The 26,639-nt window shown below is 37.2% G+C and overlaps 2 protein-coding genes and 1 pseudogene across 2 annotated transcripts; 1 reads left to right on the forward strand and 2 right to left on the reverse strand.

The window, feature by feature from the left end:
* Positions 1-98: 98 nt before the first annotated feature.
* Positions 99-7,088, reverse strand: LOC137403634 (charged multivesicular body protein 2b-B-like). Its single transcript, XM_068089612.1, has 6 exons — positions 6,840-7,088; positions 6,614-6,705; positions 6,156-6,350; positions 5,782-5,884; positions 3,861-3,967; positions 99-341 (listed from the first exon to the last, which is right to left on the reverse strand). The coding sequence occupies exons 1-6, from the start codon at positions 6,871-6,873 to the stop codon at positions 234-236; spliced, it is 639 nt and encodes a 212-aa protein (XP_067945713.1). The 5' UTR covers positions 6,874-7,088; the 3' UTR covers positions 99-233.
* Positions 7,089-7,649: 561 nt separating this feature from the next.
* Positions 7,650-25,083, forward strand: LOC137403860 (prefoldin subunit 3-like). Its single transcript, XM_068089952.1, has 5 exons — positions 7,650-7,725; positions 18,254-18,374; positions 19,012-19,171; positions 20,949-21,035; positions 24,727-25,083. Exons 1-5 carry the CDS (start codon positions 7,653-7,655, stop codon positions 24,859-24,861), a joined length of 576 nt encoding a protein of 191 aa, XP_067946053.1. The 5' UTR covers positions 7,650-7,652; the 3' UTR covers positions 24,862-25,083.
* Positions 12,872-14,890, reverse strand: LOC137404095 (uncharacterized; annotated as a pseudogene).
* Positions 25,084-26,639: the final 1,556 nt, after the last annotated feature.

The following is a 26,639-nucleotide window of genomic DNA, read 5'->3' on the forward strand; positions in this document are numbered from 1 at the left end:
GACTTTGCAATTATTAATTATTGTGAACAGATGTACTTCTGTAGATGATAATATTGCTACAGCGTACATGGTACAACATAAAATAGATTATTAACCCATTGTACAGAGAATTATTAAATGTTTAATAGACAAGTACTTCACAAAAGTGGCTTTGGTTGTCTGTACAGACATATAAAAAATAGAGCATAAATACTGTATATCTAATACAAATATTACATTGGCGTTAAACAGCATCACATGTTCTTTAATGCATTCAACTGTCTTTCCAAGTCGTCGTCAGTTTTACTAGCGGCTGCCTCTGCTCCGATTGATCCTTTGTAGGCTGATGGAGCCTGGGCCAACTACAGACAAAGTTTGTTGCATTGAGTATCATGGAAATTGCTCTATTGTAATTATTTTGCAGAAATTAGTTGAAGTTGACAGACAAGTTTGGACCACAAGAAATGACTAGGTATTAGCCAGGTGTGTCAAGGCTAATAAACGCTTATGTAAAAGCAGATATATGTAAACAATAATATTTAGCTAGCTAGATAATATATATAGATAGCCAGTATGGTTTCAGCTTCAACCGTAAAAGCATGCGCAACTAATTCAAACCTGGTTTAGTTCAGCTAGCCCGGTTCAGCTACCAGTTCAGCTAGCCTGGTTCAGCGCCCGGTTCAGCTACCAGTTCAGCTAGCCTGGTTCAGCTAGCCCGGTTCAGCTACCAGTTCAGCTAGCCCGGTTCAGCTACCAGTTCAGCTAGCCCGGTTCAGCTACCAGTTCAGCTAGCCCGGTTCAGCTACCAGTTCAGCTAGCCCGGTTCAGCTACCAGTTCAGCTAGCCCGGTTCAGCTACCAGTTCAGCTAGCCCGGTTCAGCTACCAGTTCAGCTAGCCCGGTTCAGCTACCAGTTCATCTAGCCCGGTTCAGCTACCAGTTCAGCTAGCCCGGTTCAGCTACCAGTTCAGCTAGCCCGGTTCAGCTACCAGTTCAGCTAGCCCGGTTCAGCTACCAGTTCAGCTAGCCTGGTTCAGCTACCAGTTCAGCTAGCCCGGTTCAGCTACCAGTTCAGCTAGCCTGGTTCAGCTACCAGTTCAGCTAGCCATGTTTCAGCTACCAGTTCAGCTAGCCTGGTTCATATACCAGTTCAGCTAGCATGGTTCAGCTACCAGTTCAGCTAGCCCAGTTCAGCTACCAGTTCAGCTAGCCCGGTTCAGCTACCAGTTCAGCTAGCCTGGTTTCAGCTAGCCTGGTTCATATACCAGTTCAGCTAGCATGGTTCAGCTACCAGTTCAGCTAGCCCGGTTCAGCTACCAGTTCAGCTAGCCTGGTTCAGCTACCAGTTCAGCTAGCCTGGTTCAGCTACCAGTTCAGCTAGCCTGGTTCAGCTAGCCCGGTTCAGCTACCAGTTCAGCTAGCCCGGTTCAGCTACCAGTTCAGCTAGCCTGGTTCAGCTACCAGTTCAGCTAGCCCGGTTCAGCTACCAGTTCAGCTAGCCTGGTTCAGCTACCAGTTCAGCTAGCCTGGTTCAGCTACCAGTTCAGCTAGCCTGGTTCAGCTAGCCCGGTTCAGCTACCAGTTCAGCTAGCCCGGTTCAGCTACCAGTTCAGCTAGCCTGGTTCAGCTACCAGTTCAGCTAGCCTGGTTCAGCTACCAGTTCAGCTAGCCCGGTTCAGCTACCAGTTCAGCTAGCCCGGTTCATATACCAGTTCAGCTAGCCTGGTTCAGCTACCAGTTCAGCTAGCCTGGTTCAGCTACCAGTTCAGCTAGCATGGTTCAGCTACCAGTTCAGCTAGCCCGGCTCAGCTACCAGTTCAGCTAGCCTGGTTCAGCTACCAGTTCAGCTAGCCTGGTTTCAGCTAGCCTGGTTCATATACCAGTTCAGCTAGCATGGTTCAGCTACCAGTTCAGCTAGCCCGGTTCAGCTACCAGTTCAGCTAGCCTGGTTCAGCTACCAGTTCAGCTAGCATGGTTCAGCTACCAGTTCAGCTAGCCCGGTTCAGCTACCAGTTCAGCTAGCCTGGTTCAGCTACCAGTTCAGCTAGCCTGGTTCAGCTACCAGTTCAGCTAGCCTGGTTCAGCTAGCCTGGTTCAGCTACCAGTTCAGCTAGCCTGGTTCAGCTACCAGTTCAGCTAGCCTGGTTCAGCTACCAGTTCAGCTAGCCTGGTTCAGCTACCAGTTCAGCTAGCCCGGTTCAGCTACCAGTTCAGCTAGCCAATCTCATGTAGCCATTCAAGAACGCCCACCGGCTAAATCCAACCTTGAAAGCCTAATGCAACTAAAAAAAAACTTGTTTCCCAGATTTTCAAACCTTGAGTTCCAGTCATATAAGCAACCATTATACAAGGTTTTAAAAAATTATTATTGGAATCCCTTGTATTTGGTATCTAATATACAACAACACACTTGCATTCAATGTTTCTTTAAAGGTGTTTTTATCATTTACTATTGTTGGATGGTTCAAGTTCCATGGTTATTACTCAATATCACCTGAGTGACATTTCCATACCTGTTGAAATATCAGCAATGGAAATGTGTGAAAATGTACATCAATACTTTGATGGAGGACTTGCTTTAGCAATTAGCATGAGCACAAAATTGAAATTTAAAAAATTTGATTCGTGGGTAAATATAAAAAAATTTATCAGCAAAATACTCAGTGATGGCAGTATGAAATTATTAAAAATTTATCAAAACTGATTCAATTGTCAACTCACCCGGAATATACTCAAAAAACATAATTATGAGTTAATTATTCTGAGAAGCCTTTAACTCTGCTTGGTTAAATCTTTAAAAGTTAATAGTAGAAAAAAGTTATTTCACTTTTTCGTAGGGTGACTTAGCAAATGAGAACAACTGAGCTGTAGTCACTGTATTGGTTGTTAAAGATTTTAGAAGTAGTATATATAATAACATGGGTGTTCAGCTAACAGAAATATACAAACATGTACATTGTCAGTCCAGTTTTGCAGGCTTTATGCTCTATGTATAAACTACACACTTTCACTTGTATGGGAACTCTGAAGCAGACGTGTGATGAACAATACAGTCATACCTTGACATACAAGTCTCCCAACATATGAGAATATCGAGATACGAGCAATGCTGCGAAGGGGCTGCGAGAGGCCTCTTTAATGTGGGAGACGGCTTTCAAAAACAACATCGCTCGATCTTTCTTCTCGAATCAGTTTGAAATGGTTTTTAAAGTGTTGACTAACAGTTATAGTGAGCGCGAGGCAAAAATTGCCAAACCAGAAATGGATAATAAAAGATAGACAACAAAATTAAAGTATGTTTTGTAAAAGATTAAAAATTAGCTTTATGTGTGTGCTTAATCAGCTAAATTCATGAAATTCAAATTCAAAGCTTCTGTTACGTCACACCACAAAATTTTAATGTACCGAACGAGTTTCTGTCAAGTCTTTCTCAGACCGCCGGCGACAACTACGTTTGTCTTGAAGGTAAAAACTTTCAGTTGTGTACATCTAAACAACTAAATAGGCATTTGTTAGTTTGTTATCGTAGTACAAACATTTGCTACCTAAAGTACAACAATTAAAAACATGTTTTTCCATCGTAATATGTTCTAGGTGGTTTTTCGCAGTATGGTGAGGAATTAATTTGTATTTAGTAACTTTATATAGAAAATAATGCCTTTAGACAAGTAAATTGACATACAAGCGCAGTACCAGAACGCATTATGCTCGTATGTCAAGGTATGATGTATCTTTTTCTCTAGTAAACACACCGATTTACTTATATACAGGATCCCTAGCAAGTATACCAACAACATCAAAATAAAAAATTAGCTGGCTTCTTGTGTATAGCACCAATATTTGATGGCAACCTTGCATGGAAACATGTGCAGCGAAACCCACCTTCCCAGTAATGTCGATGCCAATTTCATCAAGGACTTGTGTAACAATGGCATCCTGTTCCTCTTCATCACCGGATTCATCAAGCATCTCATCAAGAGTGTCATTTACTGTTGAAAACATATTTAGATTAGCTACATTATGGTTTTCTATTTAAATGATGATCATAATTGTAGCAAAAATACATTACTGTAATAGGTCATGCGACAAATGTAGTGAGTTCGATCGCCATATTTTTCTATGATTCAACAGCTAATACAAGACAAGTGCCTCATAATCATAAATAAAAAAGATGTCTACCTGTGATAGAAGAGCAGTGTACGACAAACCCAAAGCATTACACCACATATTAGGTATGTCTGATATAAAATGATCTCATGAGTTATTTTATATAGGAAATAATGCCTTTAGACAAGTAAATATAGCCTAGGTGCAAACACACTAGGTGATATTTAGTGCGGTATAGTGCTGCATGGCGCTAATTTGCGCTAGAACTAGCTCAGCAAGCTCATACACAGTGATAACGCTAGACATTCTCTATCACAACTTTATCACGCACGAGATACATTTCGATTGGTTTGTTTTTCCCAAAATGCAATTTTATGGCAGGTAATTTTTGTATCAATGTTCACCAACAACATTTTGCTATTTTGTTACGATTGAAATATCAAAATGAACACCGAATTGCTCATAGATTTAATAAGACCACACCCAGTCCTGTACGACACAAAACAAAAAACTACAAAGAAACCCAGTTGAAAACCAACATTTGGGAGTCAATCATCGCGCAGGTTGACCGTCTTGAGAATGGTAAGTAATTATATTAAAAACAAAAAAACTAATATAAAGTAAACAATATATAAAAAACGCAAAATCTAAAGTTCTGTTAAAAATACAAGAATCGTTGTCTTGTGTCTTCTTGTAGTGTACAATCCGTGAAAGTGTGATAGGTTTAATAACAAAAGTGGAAGTTGTCTACCCTGTTGTCTAGAAGGCGTCATATTGGCCTTAAGTTATTAACAACTCTGAAGAAACTGATGAGACGAAGTTTTATTGGCAGTTTATGTTCAGAAGTGTGTTTAGGCACACACCAGCGATATCTCCGCACTCCTCATGAAGCCCGAAATAAAATCGCCTAGCGCCTTTGCACCTAGCCTGTCTTGACAATCTGTTGTTTTTGCGGAGTTGTTCCCCCATCGATCAGGCGAGCAACACAACAGCTTGTCACAAGACGTACTGCACCTGATGCATCAGCTGCACTGAAGGGGAGTTGTTCTCTTCCGTCTATGCGGCTTGACTGCGATGTTATGGCGGTCGCTCCATTGGTAATCATAACGGATTTCGCGCAAAAATTTATGTAGAAAAAAATAAGATTACAACGTATAACTAAAGACCAGTCTTTGTTGTAAACGTTAGTAGAATTTAAAAATAAAATAATTGAAAATAAAATCTATAAGAACAAATAAAACTGACTGATACAAAAATAGAAGTAAAACTGACTGAGCGCACAAATAACGACATGTTTAGTCGCTGTTGTTGCATAAGTTCTCAAGTTCTACTAAAGTTAACCGCAGAGACTGGTCGCTGGTTAAACGTTGTAATTTTATTCTTTTTACATAAATTTTTGCGCGAAATTCGTTATGATTACCAATGGAGCGACCGACATAACATCGCAGCCAAGCCGCATAGACGGAAGAGAACAACTCCCTTTCAGTGCAGCCGATGCATCAGGTGCAGTACGTCGTGACAAGCTGTTGTGTTGCTCGTCCGATCGACGGGAGAACAACTGCGCAAAAACAACAGATTGTCAAGACAGGCTAGTTTGCACCTTGATGCCATGAAGGCCATTCATCACTAAAATCATTTGAATAAATCGAAGAATGATGTTGATTTGAAATAAATTTTTATTACTCAATTAACATACCCATATCCTCTGTCATGCCCATTTTCATACTCTGTTTCGTGAACTCATCCATTTGTGCTGCCATCTTTTGTGGGTCCATTATCTTGTTCATCTGTTGCATCGTCTACATAAAATAGAAACATCTCCAACCATTGCAGTGGTCGGTCCAAGTTTCAAATAGTGCAATTTGGCACTTGCACTGGAGGTGAGTTGCCATAGAAACACCACATGGATAACAAACATTCCTTCGAAAATGTGCAGCAAATAGAGAGACTGTACACTTCTGGTAATTTTTTTTCCATAGTACAAACTATTTGTAACTGTTGCTATTCATAACTATTCATAACAATAATGACTGTGAGAAACATTATAAAACCTGACGTTGTTTGACATACTTTTGATGTGGTGCCCATGGCTTCAGCCATTTTCATGTTAGAGTTCATTACTTTACTTTGGTTGCCGATAGCCTGTACACGAGCGCCTGTTGCTACTGACTTGGTTTTTGTTTTTCGCATGTTCACCAGTTGCTTGGCTAGAATGGTGCATGTCTGTTTGTCACCTCTCTTAGCAGCTTGTTTAATCTGCTGTTCCTACAATTGTAAAAAGTATAACAAAATTAAAAGGCTATCACTAGTAGATCAATACTAACAAGAGTATTCACTTTGCTTGCCAGATGTAAACTATATATGTAATAAAAATGAATGTCAAAGTAACAAGTGGTCTGCATCTAGCAGGCTGAGTAATTTAGAAAACAAATTACTGCTCGAGGCTGATCTACAAAGATACGTACTAAACATGTTATAACGCCTAATGTGAACAAATGTACGTTTTAACATACATAAACCATACTTACAATTAATTTCTCTTGCCTTTCCAATCCATTCCGGTCTCGAGCCAAATCTCTATCAACCTTTTTAAGGGCTCGGTCTTGATTTCTCAATTGCTCTAGAGATTTAAGGTAAAATAGTGGCAATATTGATATATATGTAGCAATATATAGTAGCAATACTGATGTAATGACAACAAGTTTTGATTTGATTTTTATTGAAGTTTCAGAAATAAACAAGAATGCTACTAACCTTTAACAGTCGGTTCCTTGCCAAACAGCGGCATCTTTTATAAATCTAACTGGCAACTTGTGAGAAAAGCTGAGAGCAATTCAACGTTTGCTAATTCTCTAAATTAATTCTGTAAACAGAAGTAACATAAATAGGAAACAATTTCATGAAAGCAAAAAACTTTAAGCTAAACTCTACCCTACTCGACTCCAGTTAATCTATGCAAACATACAGTTTGATATGAACTACAAAAATATCACAAAAAATAGACTATAATGATGAAAATGAACCGAACAATAGTGAGTAAAAACCAGTTGACCAAAAGCATTTTAGGAGATAATGTTCCAGAGTTATTCTACTTGAAGCAACCTTTTAAAAATAATTAGTATTACAGTCCTGTGTGACAAAAGCCAAAATATGTGTATGTATCAATAAAAATTTCAAAAAGGTTCGTATATTAGGAACTACGTAGCGCAGTTGACTCATTGTCACATCGAATCATAAAGGCATTATTCATCATCACAGTACATATAGGAATTAACTAGTCGAACTGGTCAGTTCGTCGAAATAAAACTAAAACATCTGGCCGGTTTGCCAAAAATCCTCAATATTATTATAGTTGAGCGAACCGTCAAAAATTTTCGGCAAAAAATAGACACAGCTTAGAGAATTGTTTAGTAGTGGACTCGCCGTTAGTATTACTTAGCGTAAAACTGGTAAAAACAATAAAAACAGCATGAGTACGTTAAAATTAAGTATAGCTGGAAATAGTTTCATGATTGATTTTAATATTGTATATTAACATAGTACTTAGGCTTTATAGTATTAGCATCCATGATGGCGGACCAACAGAAGGAAGAAAAAAGTACAAATCAAGCTGGAATTCCAAAGGCTGTATTTGTGGCAAGTTAATGTATTTTCAGAACTAGGTGTTTGTGACAAATTTACAGAGCAGTGCGTGCAACTTTTTATCTCTATGGACCATCTCTGATCAGGGAAGAGGCAATATCTCCTTAATGCTCTGCAATTTCTTTCTTCTTCACTAAAATGTTTCCAGTCTGTCTAGGAAGAACATGAAAGGCATTTGTTTTGGGCGAAATTGCTTTTAAACGAACATTTTTCAGCTTTTGGGCTTAAACTGTCCAATAAAGTCTCCTTGATCGTTTCTATTTGCTGCGACCAATAAGTTTGAGAGGCAACAACAGATTTACTAGGATAGCAGCAAAAAAAAATAGCCAATTAGAAAGGAAGCAAAAGTACAAGTAATTAATGAATTAAGGATGATAAAATACTTGAATAAGCCGACATGATTCCAAGTTTAGGGTACCAGCCGATAAGGCTTGCGTCACGTCTTCCGTATTGATGTTAGAAACGTCTTCAAAATGATGATGATGAACTCTTTATTGATTAAAAATAATACAAAAACAGAAAAATACCCCTATTTTGGGCCAAGATGAAAGGTTAATATTTGAGAGTGTACAAATACAATCTACAGTGTAATTGTTCCTGTACAGATTTTTACAGTGTTATAATGGTATAAAAGTTACAGAATGATACTTGAATATAAAGATTGTATGAGTATTAGATTGGCAATTTTTGAGGTTTATATTCTATCATTTGGATTGAGTATTGTTAGAACATCAGTCTTTTCGTGAGATTAAGGAACGAGATGACTGATTTGCAGTTTCCTGTCTAGGGTTAGTATGGGCTCTGGCGACATCGTAGTCTGCACAGAGGTTCATGTAGTGATTCGCTGTTTCTTCTTCTATCAAACATGTGCATATCGGGGTGTACATTAGATTTAACCTGTATTGGAAGGAAATGAGCCTGCTATGACCAGTTAGTAGGTCACACAGTGCGTCCCAACATCCTTTCTGTCGCCATTTAATGGCAATGGGTGGTGGAACAAATGTTCCGGAGTCAGAGTTGGAAGTAGGCCATATGGGCACAGTTCTGTCGAGTCTCTTCCAGTCATCAGGACAGTGCAATCATCAGCATATTGTAAACCTGTACCAGCTATGTTTGACAGCATGTCTCTTATGTATATGATGAAGAGAAGTGGAAATAGCACACTCCCTTGTGGGTGGCCTATCTGACATTTGGATGCTGGGTGGATATAGTTGTTGATTTTGAGGTTGATTTTTCGCTTGGAGAGAAAAGGAGTCAATGACATGGAGATAGTTACCTCCCAGTCCTAATTCTTGCAGACGGTAAAACATGTGTTGGTGATTAACTGTGTCAAAAGCCTTTTGAAGGTCTAAGAACAGTGCAGCTGTACATAATTTGTTCTTTGTGTAGTGAGTGGTTTCAGTCAGAAGGTTGAGTAAATACATCAATGTGCCTCTTCCCTGCCTGAATCCAAACTGAGAGTTAGGTATTAGTGACCAGGTTTCAACAAATGATCGGAAACGCTGTTCCGCTATCCTCTCTAGCGTCGTCCCAAACGTGAGAGCTTATTGTGGTAGGTCTGTATGAGCTGACATCTTTATAGTCTGGCTTCCCAGGTTTTCTTAACAAAATGATGAGATTTGATGAATTCCATGGCCATTGATGGGCGGAAAAAACCTTGTTAAATAAGCAGTGCAGGGCAATCAGAAAGAAGTTCTTTCCCTGTTTTAGCATTTTTGGATGAATTCCATCAAAGTCAGAGCTTTTTTCTGAAGTTTTTAGTTTGGTAAGAGCTTGTGTTATTTCATGAATTGTGATGGGTTGACTCAGCTGTTGGAGCTGGTTGTGGTATGACGGTATGGTAGATTTTTGGGTCAATGTTGGTGGCGTCCGAGGAGAAAAGTTACTTGATCCTCCAAATATTTTGTTGAACATGTGTGCTGCCTTGCCTGCGTCGTCTTCAATGATCTCTCCATTTGGGCTGATGAGATCTCCTACAAGGTTCTCTCCTTGTTTATAGAACAAGGACTTGAATTCTTTCCAGAAGCTTTCTCCATTGTGGTCATTAAGTTTCATAGATTTTGATTCAAGGTAACTTTGCTGTGCTGCAGATAGTGTTGCTTTGAATTGTGTTTTGATTTGGTCTAGTTTATCTCCATTTTCATATGAAGATCTATATTTGAACTGTCTTCTTGCCTCCCTGAGTTGTGTTGACAGCCCAGAAGGTTCTTTGTTCCAGTAAGGTTTATTATGGGTGTTAGATACTGCCATTGGAACAAGGAGCTCTTTACACTTGACTGATATACTCTTAAAGATGTAGTTGTGTCAAAATTTAAGTTGATCTTAAAAGAAAGCATTTTTTTTCTCTATCAGTTGATATGTTGTTTGTTGTGTTACGCGATCGCATTGCCAAGATATTTGAAGATTAAAACCGAAAAAATCTGATCACCGTAAAAACGCTCAGGCCACAAAAACGTGCCCAGCCTCGCCAAAAATGATGTCACGCGTTTGGCAACCTCTCTCTATCTCTCGTATTCACATCGGCTATTTGCGATAAAAGTCTAGTCTTACGCGGCTCTATTGGCATATATCTTATTTTGTATTTGCTCGTGTTGGCTAGAATAAAATTTTAAATCCTGCTACAGATGCATTATTATGAATGTTTAAAAGGCCTCAAATAACGAAAATTGAAAGTTTGTTCTACTCACTTTCTCCAAATGTTGTGTAAACATTTGGGTACCGACTACCAATTCTACCGGTCTACGGTAATTCTGTCTAGTCACTTTATGTAGAACGCGGTCTTTGTATCAGCACAGTTCTGCAGCTACCCATATAAACGATATACAGCCTCCCATAAGCCCCGCCCACATTATGTCGCCTATTACCTATTGCCTACGTACTAGTTTCTTACTAGTATTCTTACCGAATGCTAAATAATTGAAATAAGCAAGCCACCTCTTTGAAAAGAATATAGACAGGGATAGAGTTTTAAGGATGAGAAGTCTGCTGCAAACTGGATTTGAACTCACATTCTCCAGTTCTGCGGACACCCATATACCATATCCGATTCACTACAATATTCTGCAAATCATGTTTTGCATTATCTTCAACAATATTATTTTATTATATAATTTTTACAAGCAAAAATATTTTCATCTCCGCATAAAGCTTTTATTAAAAATATTCATCAAGTCATGGCCACTCACATAGTATTAGCTGATACAATAAGACAAATTCATCTACTGCAACAAACTCAAACAAAACATCATCCAGCACGCATTCAAGTCTCGCTTTCTCCTTTATGGCAGTTTCCACACAATGACAAAACTTCTTCGGCTGGTGGGACTACATAAACATTCTGTAATCAGTAAAACAAGTAAATGTAAACAAAGTAGATGCATTATATATGTCATTCATAGATATGTCATTCTAAAGCGTATCTATTGACAGCTTCCAAATTGGGAGTTAAATAGATTGCGAGTGTAATTTTAAAAACGAATAAACATTTAATAAAGGCACAAGTACGCCAAGCCAACGATTCGAAGCTTTGGTTCTGGAAATTAAAGATTTGCAATGATCAATCGATTTTACCCACTTCCTACGAGTGAAAATAATTTGTAATCATGACTCTAATTTACCAAAGAAAATTCGAAAAAAATATTATAGCTAGGTAAAACGGCAGATAAGCTGAAACGATGATTGGAGATAGCAAAGAATTATCATTTTATTAATTAGTATATGTATTTATGACTATAAAAAATATTACATTTACTAAAGTATAGAAGACTCTAAGTTAATTTACATTCATTCTGTCTTCTGCTGCAGCAAAACGCTGCTGACGCCTGTCAGCTTTGGCCATAGGCTGTCTACTCTAATCTTTTACTAAAAGTTGCTCAGATAACTCTGAGTAGCGGTCGCTCGAACTTGAAGCCATTTTAAAACTATGTATAACTTAGTAATTGTTGAAACGCGTTGAATCAGTAACGATGAGAATGAATTTTTTAGCGATGAGAATCTTCGAGATCACAGACAACGCGTTTTACGAGTGATAACATTTATTACGGCCTATATAAAAATTTCGCGCTCGTGATTGGCTAACGAAGCGACCTCATATTTATCGCTTGTGGTTTCGTTTCAGATAACAAGCTTGTGACGTCACGAAATAGCCACCCGCTGGAACGTGAGCTCTTTAAAAGAGGGCCTCATTCAAACGCATATATCTCTGGACAGGGTTGGTCTACAAAGACAAAAATGGCATCAAATTGTAGCTGATGTTTTAGCCTTTTATGTGTCCTAATTTCATTTTTGACGCAACTACATCTTTAAGGGTCTTCCTGATGTTCTCAGGATCAAATGATGTGCAAAAGTCTGACATGCTTTTCTCACACATTGTTTCGACTGTGCAGCTGAATGAATACCAGTCTGCCTCATTCCATCTATAGTACTTGGTTGGTGTGACTGTGGATTTTTGTCTGTCAAGTGTAGTGATTATTGGGACATGCCCTCTATGGAGAGCGCCAGTGAATAGTTCAACTGTGTCATCAGTAAACTGATTCCTGCAATGTCTGGCAATGTTCCTGGTAGCAATAAATAGGTCAATAGAGCTTGATCCATTGTTGCAAAGAAAGGTGGGTTTGTCGCGTTTGTAGACAACCTCCAGGTTTAATCTTTGAATGAAGTCTATTAATATGACCCCCGCTCGGTTCTGTTTATGATCTCCCCATGATCCATGACGGGCATTAAAGTCACCAAGTAACATAAGACCTTCTATTTTCATGTATGGTATCTGGCTAATGATGTTCTGGGTGGTTGCTAGAATTTCTTGTAGTTCATCAGTCCCATCAGGCGGAGCATACACAGAGCAAATGAAGTAGCGAAGGCCTGCAGTCTGGCATACAGCGACTAGCATGTCTGCATTTAATGGCTCCAGTTCTGTGTATCTAGTAACAGGGATGTCATTTTTCATCAGCAATGCCACTCCATGTTGTTTAGTGCTAACTGGGTTGGGTCTAAGAATGCATTTCATGTTTGTTAGACTGCCATGTGGAAGTTCAGCTATTTTTGTTTCGGTAAGGCAAACTATGTCTAAATCTTTACTCCAGATATATTTATCTAAAGCCATTATAGCATTGTTTGACATGCCATTGATGTTGAGTTGACACACATTAAACGCCATTTTGAAGCTCTTGGTGTCGTTGAGTGATTTTGGCTAGTCTCCTTTTGAACTCGTTACATTTGTTTCTCTGATCAGAGCTATGGTTGCCTTTACATTTTCTACACGTGGGTTGTTTGGCGCATATTAAATGAGAGGTGACATTACTGTCGTTTCCACAGTGTGGACAGGCTTTTTCACTATTACATTGGGTTTATGAGTGTCCGAAATTCCAGCAATTTGTACAGTGTCTGACATGGGGCCTCCATTGCAGGGCCTCTACTCTGACATATTGGCTCTGACTGGCTAATTTGATACCTCCCTCAATTGCTTCTGTTAGGTCTTCTCGAGTTTTGAAAAATGTCTTGACTGTTCTGAGCCTTTTTTGTTGGGACCTTTAGTCATTCTGATGAATGTTGTGTCTGAAAACAACATGTCTAGGTCATTCTTGAGATCATCATCATCCATATCCAGGGGAACTCCTTTTGCTACGCCTACAGTATTCTTGACTTGTTTGGTGGGGAATCTGATGCTAGAAGAACCAAATATTTCCCCTGACTTCCATTGTTCTAGGATCAATTTCTTCATGCCTCCGGTGGCTACTTGAACCATCAGTTTATTTTTCTTGTGGGGGTAGTGTGTTATCCTGTCAATTATTACTTTGTCTATGTGCTTAATAATCTCTCTTCTCACTTTGTCATCTGAGTTGGCTTGATCAGTGTTGGTGATGTTCTCTATGATGGCGATTTTTTCTATCTGGAATTGGATACTTCCAGATTTGCCTACATTTGATGGAGCTTTAGTGGGTAGCGGGGTTTTCATTTGAGGGTGTTTACTGTGTGTTACAGTTGTCCATCCTTCTTCATCATCATGTTTATTCCGATGTTCAACAGCATTATTGACTGGTGGACTGAGTTGAAGTGGTTGGGTTGTGTGTTGGGCGTTCTTCGGTTACCTGCTTGGGTTTTTGTAACAGATAGCTTATCGTTGGTCCGACGGTATGTCGCAGCTCTTTGTTTTCTTTTTCCAATTTTTCGACACGTTTTTCCATTTATCTGACTTTTCAGGTGAACAGATTCCATGGAGAGAAGTTTTTGTTCTAACTTTTGAATCAAGAGCAATGCTGTGTTGAGTGAAGGTTCATGTTGTGTACCGATTGTAATAGGCTGACTTTGGAACTGGTGGTTGGATGTATCACCCTCTTCTAGGGTTGTGGGGGGTCATGGTATCATCATGTGTAGCTTCACTCAGTATCATGTTGTTATTTGAAGGTTGGTATGTTTCAAATGTGAGTGTTGACCTTACATGCTCCTCTTTGTGGTATATTGGTTTGGGGAAGAGCTTCATTGCATTTTTTGGTGCTGCGAGTCTTCCTTGAATCCAATTTTTTCTTTTTGGGCAAAAGTAATATGAGTCTAGCCATGTTCTCGAGAGAATAAAATACAGCTAGTTTTCCTTGTATGAAAACAGTACCTGTGTCGAATACTGTGATATATAGTGATTGCTGGTTGCTGCCGAATTGTACACCCTGCTGAATGGAAGTTAGCTCTGCGCTCCATTCATGTCGTAAGTTGCTGATCCAATCTTCTTTATATCCGGGATGGCAGTATGCAGCAACAGACTCGTGGTATTGGCAAGTTATTATTTCCTTTGACCTATATGTGTAGATCTTACCGTCCTTGACAACAATTGATTTGTCATCTCCTTTCTTGTGACAACTTTCTTCAATAGCACAGAGTGCTTTGTTCAGTGACATCATAGTGGTTTGACAGGTCAAAACATGATCGGTGGTGTTTTTATCTGGGTGATATCATTGAGATAGTATAAGGAAATTTTTTCTGGTGAACATAAGGAAGTTCCCATGATGTTCTGGAATATCATTGATTAGTAAAATTTCCTTTGTGTGTTTTGAGTCATAACCATTGCATTCATATTGGTAGTTATTCATGAATCTATCTACACTAAGATTACATGGACATGAGTTGGGGTGAACTTTGTTGAAGTAAATGGTGATATCTCGGAGTTGTCCCATTTATTTAATTAATTTCTGGTTTGAAATAGAATAAGACTTAACAGTGCAAGCGCTGATGCTTCACCACACATCGTCGACTGTGCCGTTCTCAGCAATTAAGGGGAACCGAGACGTAAGTCGGATTTCTACCCCAGCTACACATGCACTCACAGGCACTCTAGCCGCGTTGGGTCCGTTAGGATTCACACCAGCGATTGCTAAAAATAAATTGCTTCCACTTCCAAAAACTAGGAAATTCTCTAATAATCTATTACTATTTTGCTGTATGTGCAATCTCAGTAATATGCATTCTTAATTTTTTGCTAAAAATGAGAGGTGTTGTGTACCTAGTACGTGAAAGAAGTCGATTTCCGCTCAAATTTCTTCTCGAGCAGAATTTTCAGTGTCTATTTGCAACCTTCGCCTTTCATCAAATGAAAAATCAGTGTTTTTACAATGAACATTGTGTATTTTAAGTTGCTTGAAAAATATAAGTAGGAGAGATTGGGGTACGTTGCAATGCGGGGCACGTTGAAACACACCTCAAATTGAAACACACCTCACTAACTAAAGAGCTTTCTAGGTCATCCTATGAGATATCTTGATTGCGTGAAATGAAAATAGCAACAGTTTAAGTGAGCCATGATTTGCTAACCTTTATGGTAAATTTTGGCTCTTTTATTTTTATATCCAAATTTAGATAATTGCGTATCTTCTTTGTACATCATTCTATGTTAGCAAAAGTCAATGGAGGCAGCTATAGACATGTTTTCTTCACAATGCACCCACCAACTTCATGATGTTACATCATCCTGAGTTGGGATGAAAATTTTGGTTACTCATAGTCACTTGGGGCACGTTGCAACACAAAGGGTATGGGGCAAGTTGAAACATGTTTTAATAATAAAAATAGAGAGGCAAGTTGCAACATGTCTCAAACTTGCATCCAATCTTTTTAGAGGGGAACAGCTCGAGTAGCGTTGAAGCTTTAAACCCATAAATTTCTGGACTATATTAATATCATGACTGCAAATGCTCACATTTAGAAAAAAAAAGTTTGATCTTTAGATCAACATGTACATGTGTTTTGTTGTACTGTAAAAGTTTGTTTGTCGTGATTGCTGTACACAGTGTTTTACTTGTGTTGCACACAAGTTCATAGCCAACTCTTTTCAAGTTTTTCTTGCTCAGGTAATTAGGGGAAATCTAAATTGATTGGCTGAAAATAAATTTCCAGAAAACACAATTCTAAAATTAGAATTTACTATGAAATTCAAAGACGTTTTAATGTGCCACATAGGGTGTCTCATGTTACGCTTACATTCATTGGTGTTTCAATGTACGCTCTACTGGGGCCCGTTGACCCACCGATTATGTAATTAGTACTTTTGTGATATTTTCCAAAGTATACAACCAGCAGAATTGGCGTTTGGCATATACAGTCAAACATGGATAACTCGAGCTTCAAGGGACCGAGCAAAAGTGTTCGAATTATCAGAGCGTTCAAGTTATCAGAGCACTGTCACAAGTCCATATATTTACTTATTTATTAGTAGATACATGTACATATACAAACTATAATATAAATCAAAAGCACAAATGGCTTGTTTCAAATTAAATGCTTCTAATGTAAAGTTTAAAACGTTTTCATGAAAAAGTATAGAGATTTTTCTATCACTTGAGATTGGTTTGTTGTTTGAGGTGATGTTATTGCCATGACGTTTTTCAGATTGACATTGGCAAAACTTGATCGTTGTTGAAATGCTCAAAAGAAAAGACATTTTTTTCTTTTGGGGTTTTACCCACGATCAATTTTGCCGTTTTTTCTTGAAGTTTATGCAGATTACCTTACTTTACCTGGGATTCGTTAAGAGCAACACTCCGAGGCAGTTCAATTAGAAGTTTTACGAGGTTTTACGGTACATTCTATATCACTCACGCTTTTTGAATGTACACACGTATTCTGTGTTTAGGTCAAACGATGAATAGTTTTTTGTAGCTCAGACAACGTATACGTTTAATTACACCAATTTTAAGACGTTTTAAACATTCAACATTCCGACGTTGATTCAACACGGAATCAACGTCGTAAAACTATTCATCACGGGCTAGCCGGGTCACGCACTCAAGGATTTTCGCCACGCACATACAAAACAAAATGCGATTTTTGTTTTGTATGTGCGTGGCGAAAATCCTTGCGCGCGTGACCCGGCTAGCCCGTGCTATTCATCGTATCGCAGTATAAATCAATTTTCACCAAACTTTTAGAAAAGTTGTTGACAAAAATATTTTGCCGATGGTGGTAATAACAACGCTTATGAATTACGAAAAGATGAAGTTTACCTCTATGGCTTTGAATAAAGTGATTTTCTAAAGCGATAACAACCGTTTCGGTAGCCGTTGGGCAAAAAACAGTTCGAATTAACAGTGTTGAGTTCGAGTTATCCATAGCAATTTATCATTACGTGGGAACGGACCAAAGGAAATGTTTGAATTAACCATGTGTTCGAGCTATCCGTGGACGAGTTATCCATGTTTGACTGTATATGTAAAACATATTTTAGCAGTCTGTGATTATTTAAATCATATTCCAATATTTTACTAAAACTATAGCCAAAAATCCTTTTTTTTGTTGCAATGTGCCCCACCCTCCCCTATAATAGATATGAAACTGCTGATCCTTGCATCAAGAAACGCAAGCAAAATATAGCATAGGAAAATTATTGGCAAAATTAAGCACACATTTTAGTTGCCACATCATTTTTAAAACTAACATAAATATTGTGGATTTTACATATAACATGGCCATTGCAAAGGTAATAACGATAATAGTAAATCCAAGTCTAAAATTCCATCAGAATGTAATCTATTGAACTCCAACTGTTAAGTAATGGAGCGCCTAGAGAAGATATTGAAGTATGTGTACATGGAGGGTTACCTATGTTAAAGCCTAATTGCTAGCTTTTTGATTACTGTTCTATCGTAATCAGCTAGTGTTTGTTTCCAACATCAGTAAAAGTATTATCTGTCAATAATATTGTTTTAAGTTTTACAGAAATGATGTAACTAAAACAACTAGGTTTGTTCATCTGTTTTGATGTGGGTGAGCCATTTCATATTTTCAAGCATCTCTATACAAGCGCAGTCATGTACTCTTTATAGATTTATATCTCCTATATATAAATTATAGATATATATATATGTCTACAGAAACAGCGGTTTCAAATGACTGCAGATACAAAGAAATCGCCTGTAATATATTTTATGTCATTGTAATCTGGTTAAAGGTTTTCCGCAATGTGCCATTTATCTGTTGTTTGATGACTTAGCTTTTTTTTATGACATGAGCTCATTGTATGAGCTTTCAATGTGTCATGCAGGAAGATGTAGAAAAATTTATGCAAGAGTCTGAAAATGAAACAGCCGAAAAGGTCTTGCGGAGTTTGGATGAACAGTATCAAAAGTACAAGTTTATGGAGCAGAACTTGACTACTAAGAAAAGAAGGTACTGTCGGCCATAATATATGCCATAATAATATAATATATGCCAGGTTTCATTATAAATTATAGTTTTTTCTTTATTTTGTTATTGTTTAGATATTCTGTGGTTTTCTTTCTTTTTAGGTATAATATTTCCATTTTCATTAACATGGTCGCAAAGGCATACGTCATATGCAGCGCAATTAGTTGGAATGTTTTGTCAGGTCTTGTCAAGAGACATGTGACATTCGAGCTCATTAGGCTAATTCTGTCGTAAAAACTCGATGACTACAGCCTATAATAAAATTTATCATTCCTTTTCACAAACGTATAAGGTGTAACAAAATTCAACATGTCTATTATAATTTTAGTATGCTGGTTAATAATATTATTTTAAATAGTTTTTACCCTTTGCAGCGCTATTCAACAGCATTCAGGGTGATAAAAACAAGTGCTCATTTGTTATTAGAAACTTTTTTCAGTGCTGCTGTTGTTAAATTCAAGGTACTAGCATTAAAACATTTCAAAACCTGAAGCTTTACATTTAATTTGAAAACTGAGAGGTGTGGTTGGTATGGTGCTTCAAACTTTTTCCCCCACTATTTGACTGCCGGCTATTCGAGACGGATATAAAGGTTTCAATGTGGGATAATTTTTTATAGATTGAAGGCGCAGATTCCAGATATTAAAGGTACCCTCGAAACAGTTCAACACCTTATGGAGAACTCCACTGAGACTGTTGATACACAGTTCTTGTTAGCCGACAATCTTTATGTTAAAGCCAAAGTACCTCCTACTGATCGAGTTGGTCTCTGGTTAGGGGTAAGCGTGAAGCTTTGCTGAATAAATTTTTTGTTTCAGTTGTGTCTGAAGTGTGATAGTTCTTCATCGGTCTACACTATGGTCTTGTAAGGCTGTCTTGCTAACTGAGCATGCCTGAAGGCAAATATTGATCATGAACAATGAGGATCTAGCAGAAGTTGTCTCCTCAACATTGCACCCTGATCAATTATACGGAATTACTATTTCAAGTACTATTTTCACTAGTATTGAAATTTTCCACATGACTCTTTAAACCTTTTGGTTTAGTCATAATATTTTTATATTATAGGCTCTTCCTCTATGACCTAGACGTTAACTTTTACTATAGCCTCTGATCTTAAAATATATTCTTATATCCCTGCCTTATTTTGTGCGCACATCTCAATGGGCTTTTTTGCTTGTCTTTCTCATTCCTCTGGCTGCTAGCTTCTTTATAGTGTACGCGTCAACTCAACAATATTTTGTCATAAGCAGTAATAATAAACTTATTTCAACTCTTTTGCCACCATTAACCGCGTAGTATGGCTTGGGAAAGCATTTGCTTATGCCCAAGAGCCGCTTGGTCTGGCTTTAGTAAACTTGTTACAAAACATTTCTATTTGGGAATAGTTAATTAGTTAAGCTATCACATGTATATGTGTTGAAACGACAGGAAACTATTGTCTGCGTGCCTTGAGTCAAAAGAGAATGTGCTTACATCTATCCAGAGGGTAGTTTCACTTTACAAAAGCTATTTTTTATCACAGTTTATTTTTAATAATATCCAGTAATGTCAATCGCATTACACCTAAGAAGGTTTCACTAGTGGTAGATCAAAAATGTCTGAGCTATTTTTAAAATTTAAAACTTTATGTTTATTGATTTGGTATCAAAACATTTTTATAGACCGTGTGTTTCAGAAGAGATAGTAATTTACATGCACCCTTTTCAAATATTAGGTTTTAACGAATATGTACTTATGTTTCGGTAAGGAAATTAATTTGGTAGCAAGAGTTAATCATGTGTGGAACGTAACGACACGCCATATTCTGTAGCATTTGAAGGTTACACCCACAATATTTGTATTTGATTGGACGATAACTTTAGCTAGATCATCATGGCAATTTGGACACATGCCCTCTCTCTAAGCTATTAGGATGTTGCAACACCTTTCAAAATATAAACTTTAATTGATCAATTCATTAGTACAGCAATACCTCGGTTCTCGAAGGCTTCGGTTCTCGACCAATTCTTTTTTACACGATTTTTGAGGTAACTGATTTTGCATTTTTCGCTGTTTCATTATCAATTTCTGCAATTTTTGGTATTGTGTCTTAACCTAGAATGTTTTAAAAGCAAAACATAAGAAATGTTTACTTTTTGTTTTCTTTTTTCATCATCACAGATAAAAAATATTTTATTAAAAATAAATACGATCTATATCTACCCGTTTTTATTTATAGTATGTAGTATATAGTACAACTTATGGTGTAAAATGTAAAAAATACTTTATCAAAGTTGTTTTCTCCGCTTGGAACGGATTAAAATTAACATACATTAATTCTAAAGGGAATAATTGTTTCCGATCTCGAACAACTAGGTCTTCGAACAACATTCTGAAACGGATTGTGTTCAAGAACCGAGGTTCCATTGTATTGGCTGTTTACTGCAGACGCATGCTTATGATGCATCCTATTGTTCATTCTACAAGTGTGTCGGTTTCTGTGCTACGTGAGATTGTGTTTTACTCTGTCATAAGTGCATGATATAATATTTAGATATATTTTATGAATTGCAGGCTAACATTATGCTAGAATACTCACTGGAAGAGGCACAAGCATTGTTAGAGAAAAACTTATCACAAGCAAAGTCAGCCTTGGATGTGGTAGGTGATCATCTGATGCATCGTTTGCAGAAAAATGACTAGTTCTCAGTAACCATTATCAACTGGTGTGCAGTAGGAGGTTCTTTTAAATAGTTTGTTACGGAACCAGTGATACTCAACATTGTATCCTCGTACGCCTAATATGTTCATTAGTATTTCTTAGTCCGTATTCTTCTTATTTAAAGAATGAACAATTTAAAGTTTCAGTTGGCATCATGTTAGGGAATCTTAGACTAAGAAATGAAATGCCGTTTACAGTAGACGCCCCTACAACATAAATAACCTGCTTCAAGGACGTTTACGTTATACAAACCGTAAATCACACGTAAATAGCCTAATGCTTCCGAGATCTTCCCAAACTCACCCCTTTGACCTTCAAAAAAGAAAAAACTTGAGTTTTTAATATAATGACTGTACAGTAACTGTGATATTAATGGTATTTTATCACTTAAACTTGGTTTACGGTCTATGATGATAGTAATTTTACGTTAAGGCAAAAGGAACGCACACCTTCAATGTCAATTTAAATTGATTTTTTCACACAGCAAGGTCTATGCTGTAAAAAGAAAAATATTGCATGAGTCTAAAATGAAGTAAAACAAAATTATATATTTACTATAATAAGAGAGGTGTCTGCATGGTTAGGATAAAAGATTGCTAGCAACTAGACTTCAACTTGTTGCACACAGTTTCATAGACTAACATTTCTTCCAAGTGCAGCAACTTATTCTTTGGGCTTTATTGGTTTCAGGGTACTTGTATATAAATAGAAATACCCCTATAGGGGGTCCTCCCATGTTTTGTGACGATTCTGACGACCCGACGACAGGGATATTTAAAAGGTGACAGACGAGATGACCATTTATCAATGTAGGTGACGAGGTGACGAAGATTTTGTAAGTAGGATTACTAAAGGTACGGCTGCACGTAACGAATTTTTCGTCGGTTCTGAGTTCTGACCGAAATCACGAAAAACGCAGAATTAATTGGTCGAAATTCAAAGACTTATTTGAGCTGGGCATGCCCACCGAGTTCGTCGACAAAACGCTTTCAATTGCCAGATTAAAAAAATTATTAGTGAGCACGATTCTAGCAGCTTTAGCAATTAGTATAGTCCAAAACATATATCTCGACACACAATAAAAATACATAAGTATTTCAACATAGAACACACGATGTAACTGTTTAGGTCGCGCTATTGTTGGTTAACGAGCACGACTCTAGCAAATTTTAAGATATATGTAGTCCGAGAACATAATGCGACACACAAGAAAAATATTACAGAAAGTTACCATAGTAAATACGATGCAACCGACTTGATTGCGCTAGAGATGTCAACATTTTCTACCACAAAACTTTTGCTGCTAAAAAGGAAATATAATTAAAAAATAAACAATTTGTAGCTATAGCGTCCAAACAATAAATACATTCAATAACGCAATCTAAGCAGTTGCGTCGTGTGTACTATGTTGAATTGCACTTATACTTTTATTGTGTGTCATTATACGTCTGTTGGACGTCATCATACGTCTCTCTAATCGCAAAAGCTGCTGATATCGTGCTCGCTAGCACGATTCTAGCAGCGCAGAATAATTCTGTGTTTCAATCATTTCGTGATTTTGGTTAGAACCAACGGAAATTTTGTTACGTGTAGCCATACCTTTACTAACTTTTTATTTGTTCATAAATCACCACGGTCAACCGAAACTTAACTAGTTTTGGTTTGAAGCATCTGGCCCAGCATTTATAGACTGCCAAAAAATTAAAGCAATGAAATGCCACGACCTTGACAGCAAATCCGTTTCCAAGTCTGTGACTGACAGTGATTATTAAAGACAATCTTGGTCTATTTTCAGTACAAGAAATATAGCCCTAAAAACCTAACACGGCTGTCACTCTTCGCGGGGTAATCAGCAACGCTCCCAAACATCACTAATAAGTTTGTGAAGGTCGCTGGTTGAGCCATGCTTTTGGTTAGCAAAAGTTCAAACTGAGCTAGTTTCAGATTTTTAACGCAACCCAGTGCCACCAGAATAGATATTTGTATTAAAATAACGAATGTGAAGAAAAAGGTTGATTTGGTTGCCAACTTGAAAAAGGTGACAGTGATTTTAAAAGTGACGACAGTGATTTTAAAAGTGACGACAGTGATTTTAAAAGTGACTATTCTGACGACAACTTTGTGTGGTAGGACCCCCCCCCCCCCCGCCCCCCCTATACATCGTTTTCTCTCAAGTCTGGCAGGAGAAGAAATGATATTTTTGAGGCTAACTGTGAGACTCTCATTTTTAAAATCGAATTTGAGAACTTGCACTGATTTGATGCTTTACATTATATGGAATTTCTTATGTAATACGAAGCAAAAACTTCATTTAAATTCTTTACGATTTGTGGAATTTATGTTAAAAGAGGTTTACGTCATAGGAGCGTCTTGTTTAATGTTAAACTGATTGTTGGAATTGATTAAACTTTTTGGTTGGTCACTTCTCTGCATAGTTATTTGTCAGTCGCCTAAAGCTGGCGCGTAAAGCCTAGCTTTTCCTGAATTTCTGAAATTAGGTATTTGAGCGTACCGCATACAAAATTATTGAAATGAGTTTTGGAAGATAGATAAACTTTTTATAAACTTTAAGTTGAAAAGCGGTTCCCGCTTTAAGAAGTCTATTTTCACCGAAGTTTCATAATGGAAGTAGCGATTGATGTGGTCAATTGTGTTTCAGCCTTCCAGCACATTTTAAAAAAATTTTCTGGGTGCCAAGATTTGGTCATCACTGATTTTTGTGTTTAACTCAGCCTCCCAACGTTACATAGCATGTCACCCTTTGCAGTTGTGTTTTATAGTGAAATGATGACTGATGTATCTGGAGCTATGCAGCATGGTTTAACACTCGTCAGTTCATTCTTAACTTGTATCCGTGGTCTAGCTTATTTCCCATAAACCCTTTCACTGCCGTAGGCGCATTTTTGGGACTTTCCCAGCAATTGCGTAGTGACTTAATTTTATTATTTGTTTACAACATAACCAACGGTTTTTAGGAATTTTATGGTATTGACAGTGTTGTCCGAAGATTTCTCTATAAAATTAACCTAAAATCACGAAGCAATTTTAAATTTTTGTTTGTGAATTTCTAATTTGAAAACGAACATTTTTTTTCGAAGTTCGAACTATTTAGTGTTATTATGGCTTTCATAAGTACTTCCCGAATTAGTAAACTGAGAATTACTTATGTTGATGACATTATAGCCGATTCAGATTTTCGTGATTACACAAATAATTTAAGTAGCAGCACTGACTAGGTGGTGAAAGTAATAGTTTTGCAAGAGAGAACATTGTAGAGGATCGTTGTAGTTTCGTAGCAATTGTAGCTTCACAAAGCTTTAGCAATGTACAAAGTATAGATACGTTGAATTTTTGGCATAGCACTATTTGTTAATATGTTAACAAAATAAAATATAACAAAAGTGTTCTAGATAGATTTTGAAGTTAAAAAACATTGTATACATAGGTATCATGAAGCAAAATCGGCAATTTTTGGTAAAATGGCTGGCAGTAAGCCAATAGCTAAATTTGTACATGGATGGCAGTGAAAGTGTTAAAATCCTATAAGTATCTTATCCTTCATAGTTGTATGAGTTTGTTTTATATTGTTCAAGCTACTTACACTTGTTACTTACACCTGTTTTTATTTAGGTTGAAGATGATCTAGGATTTCTCAGAGACCAGTCCACAACAATAGAAGTGAGCATGGCCAGAGTCTATAATTGGGATGTTAAGCGCCGGCAGCAGTCAAAGGCAGCAGCAGTAACTGAAGATTCTGAAACTTAGTTTTTTACACATTTTGTTCATGTCTTTAAAGTCAGTTTTGATAATATACAGGTGGATAGCAGTTAGAGAGAGAGCTAAGGTCATGGATTGAAGAGACGACATCTTTTTGCCTTGTATTATTTATAGTTTGTTCTATGATCATTTTAGAACCCCAGCTTGTTTGTTTGCTTCTCTTTGTAATGCATTGGCTATTCAAATATAGTGATTTTCATCATCTGTAAATATCTTCTGAAATATTATAGATTGTTTAATATTTATTAAATAGTTGCTAGTCAGTGTTTGCTGTCATCAATCACATTTAAAAACAAACCGCTACTGAACACTGATCAATGACAGCATTTTGATAAGGTGACGCTTGTAATATGAGACAAAGGAGAGAAGTTGATTATCATCTATATATATCATTCTCAAAGTTTTTTCTTGGATCTGTCTGTCATTCCGGCTATAGCTAATAAGATCTTGCAATAAAGAATTAGTAATGAAAAAGATTTGGTTTTGGACCCTCCTGTTTGCCAGTCCGACACCATACCCATTAGGCCACAGAGATTGATCTGTTCCTTAGCCGAGATATGTCGCTATATGGAAGCAAATACCCAATGGCTTTGCAGGGTACTAAACAGGGTTATTGTCTAACGTGAGACAATAGCTCTCATTAGTAAGCGTACTGAAATTTTCCATTGGCATTGTGCCAGCTAATAGCAAGTGGCAGGCAACTCTCATTACTTCTCAATGTTTATAAGCTGATTTTTAATACCCGGGCAATGCCGGAAAGCGCAGCTAGTAATATATTATAACTCTGCTTTTTACTAAAAGCTATTGTTGTTCAAGTAGTAAATACAGTTGCTGTTTTGTAATATAGATGGCGGCAATTAAAAAACAAGAAAATACTAATCAGGAATCGTGGCTGAGTTAGTGCAACAAGTGTACAAAATGTGTATTGAATAAAGACCATGATCCAAAAGCGAGTCCTACTTTAACGATTTCTGTTTCGGGGAGCACATCTCTTGTTATTTTTTATAGTTGATTATATTAAAATGATACAGGCTTTATTTTTGAATATCTTCGAAGTCTGGAGCTTAATTGCATCACACGCTACTTGCGGTTTTTCATCGTATACCAGGTTAAAGTTACAACTATTTGACTAATATAGTAACACATAATAATAACAATATAATAACACGTATTATGTGTTTGGTTAGAAAACACATGTAGTCAAGTGTTTCTCACCAAACACTTTTGGCTACATGTCATAAAATATATTTGCATATATTATATATATATATATTATATATTTGCAATAGAGTTAGATATACATATGTGACAAGATAATCCATTGTCAGAAAATTTGGCAATAGCTTGTTTTTGGTTTGAAACCGTGTGTACGAAGCATTTCTACATAATAAAACTATTAAATGTGGTAAGTGAAACATGAAGCCATTAGACTTGGCTTTTTTGTAATGTTTGTATCTGTCTCTCAAGTGTGAATAAATAATGTTATGTCAACAGGGACAATGACCAATCTGTTAGCAGCATACAAATTTAATGCCACTACATTGTTAACACTTGCACCATTGTTTAACCATCTAAATGGTTCATGTTCAAAAGCGTGTGATGTTTGTTTCAAAGCTAAACAACGGAACTAAATCACTGTTTTAATAGCCGGTTAAATTGTTTTTATGCTTGTTTGATGAATATCATAAATAATTGATTGAATTATCTGTAAAAAGCTTTACTACATAAAGTGGGGTTATTGCATTTGAAGTAAACGTCCATAGCCA

Source organism: Watersipora subatra, chromosome 9, assembly GCF_963576615.1.
Source record: "Watersipora subatra chromosome 9, tzWatSuba1.1, whole genome shotgun sequence".
Classification (NCBI taxonomy): Eukaryota; Metazoa; Bryozoa; class Gymnolaemata; order Cheilostomatida; family Watersiporidae; genus Watersipora; species Watersipora subatra.

Excerpts from the sequence above, each read along its gene's own strand:
- LOC137403634 (XM_068089612.1), bottom strand. The coding sequence starts at position 6,873 with ATGCCGCTGTTTGGCAAGGAACCGACTGTTAAAG. Across the intron at positions 6,706-6,839 it reads CAAGGAACCGACTGTTAAAG|AGCAATTGAGAAATCAAGAC; the intron begins GTTAGTAGCATT and ends TTAAATCTCTAG. Across the intron at positions 342-3,860 it reads GCATCGACATTACTGGGAAG|TTGGCCCAGGCTCCATCAGC; the intron begins GTGGGTTTCGCT and ends CTTTGTCTGTAG.
- LOC137403860 (XM_068089952.1), top strand. The coding sequence starts at position 7,653 with ATGATGGCGGACCAACAGAAGGAAGAAAAAAGTACAAATCAAGCTGGA. Across the intron at positions 18,375-19,011 it reads TTGACTACTAAGAAAAGAAG|ATTGAAGGCGCAGATTCCAG; the intron begins GTACTGTCGGCC and ends AATTTTTTATAG. Across the intron at positions 19,172-20,948 it reads GAGTTGGTCTCTGGTTAGGG|GCTAACATTATGCTAGAATA; the intron begins GTAAGCGTGAAG and ends TATGAATTGCAG.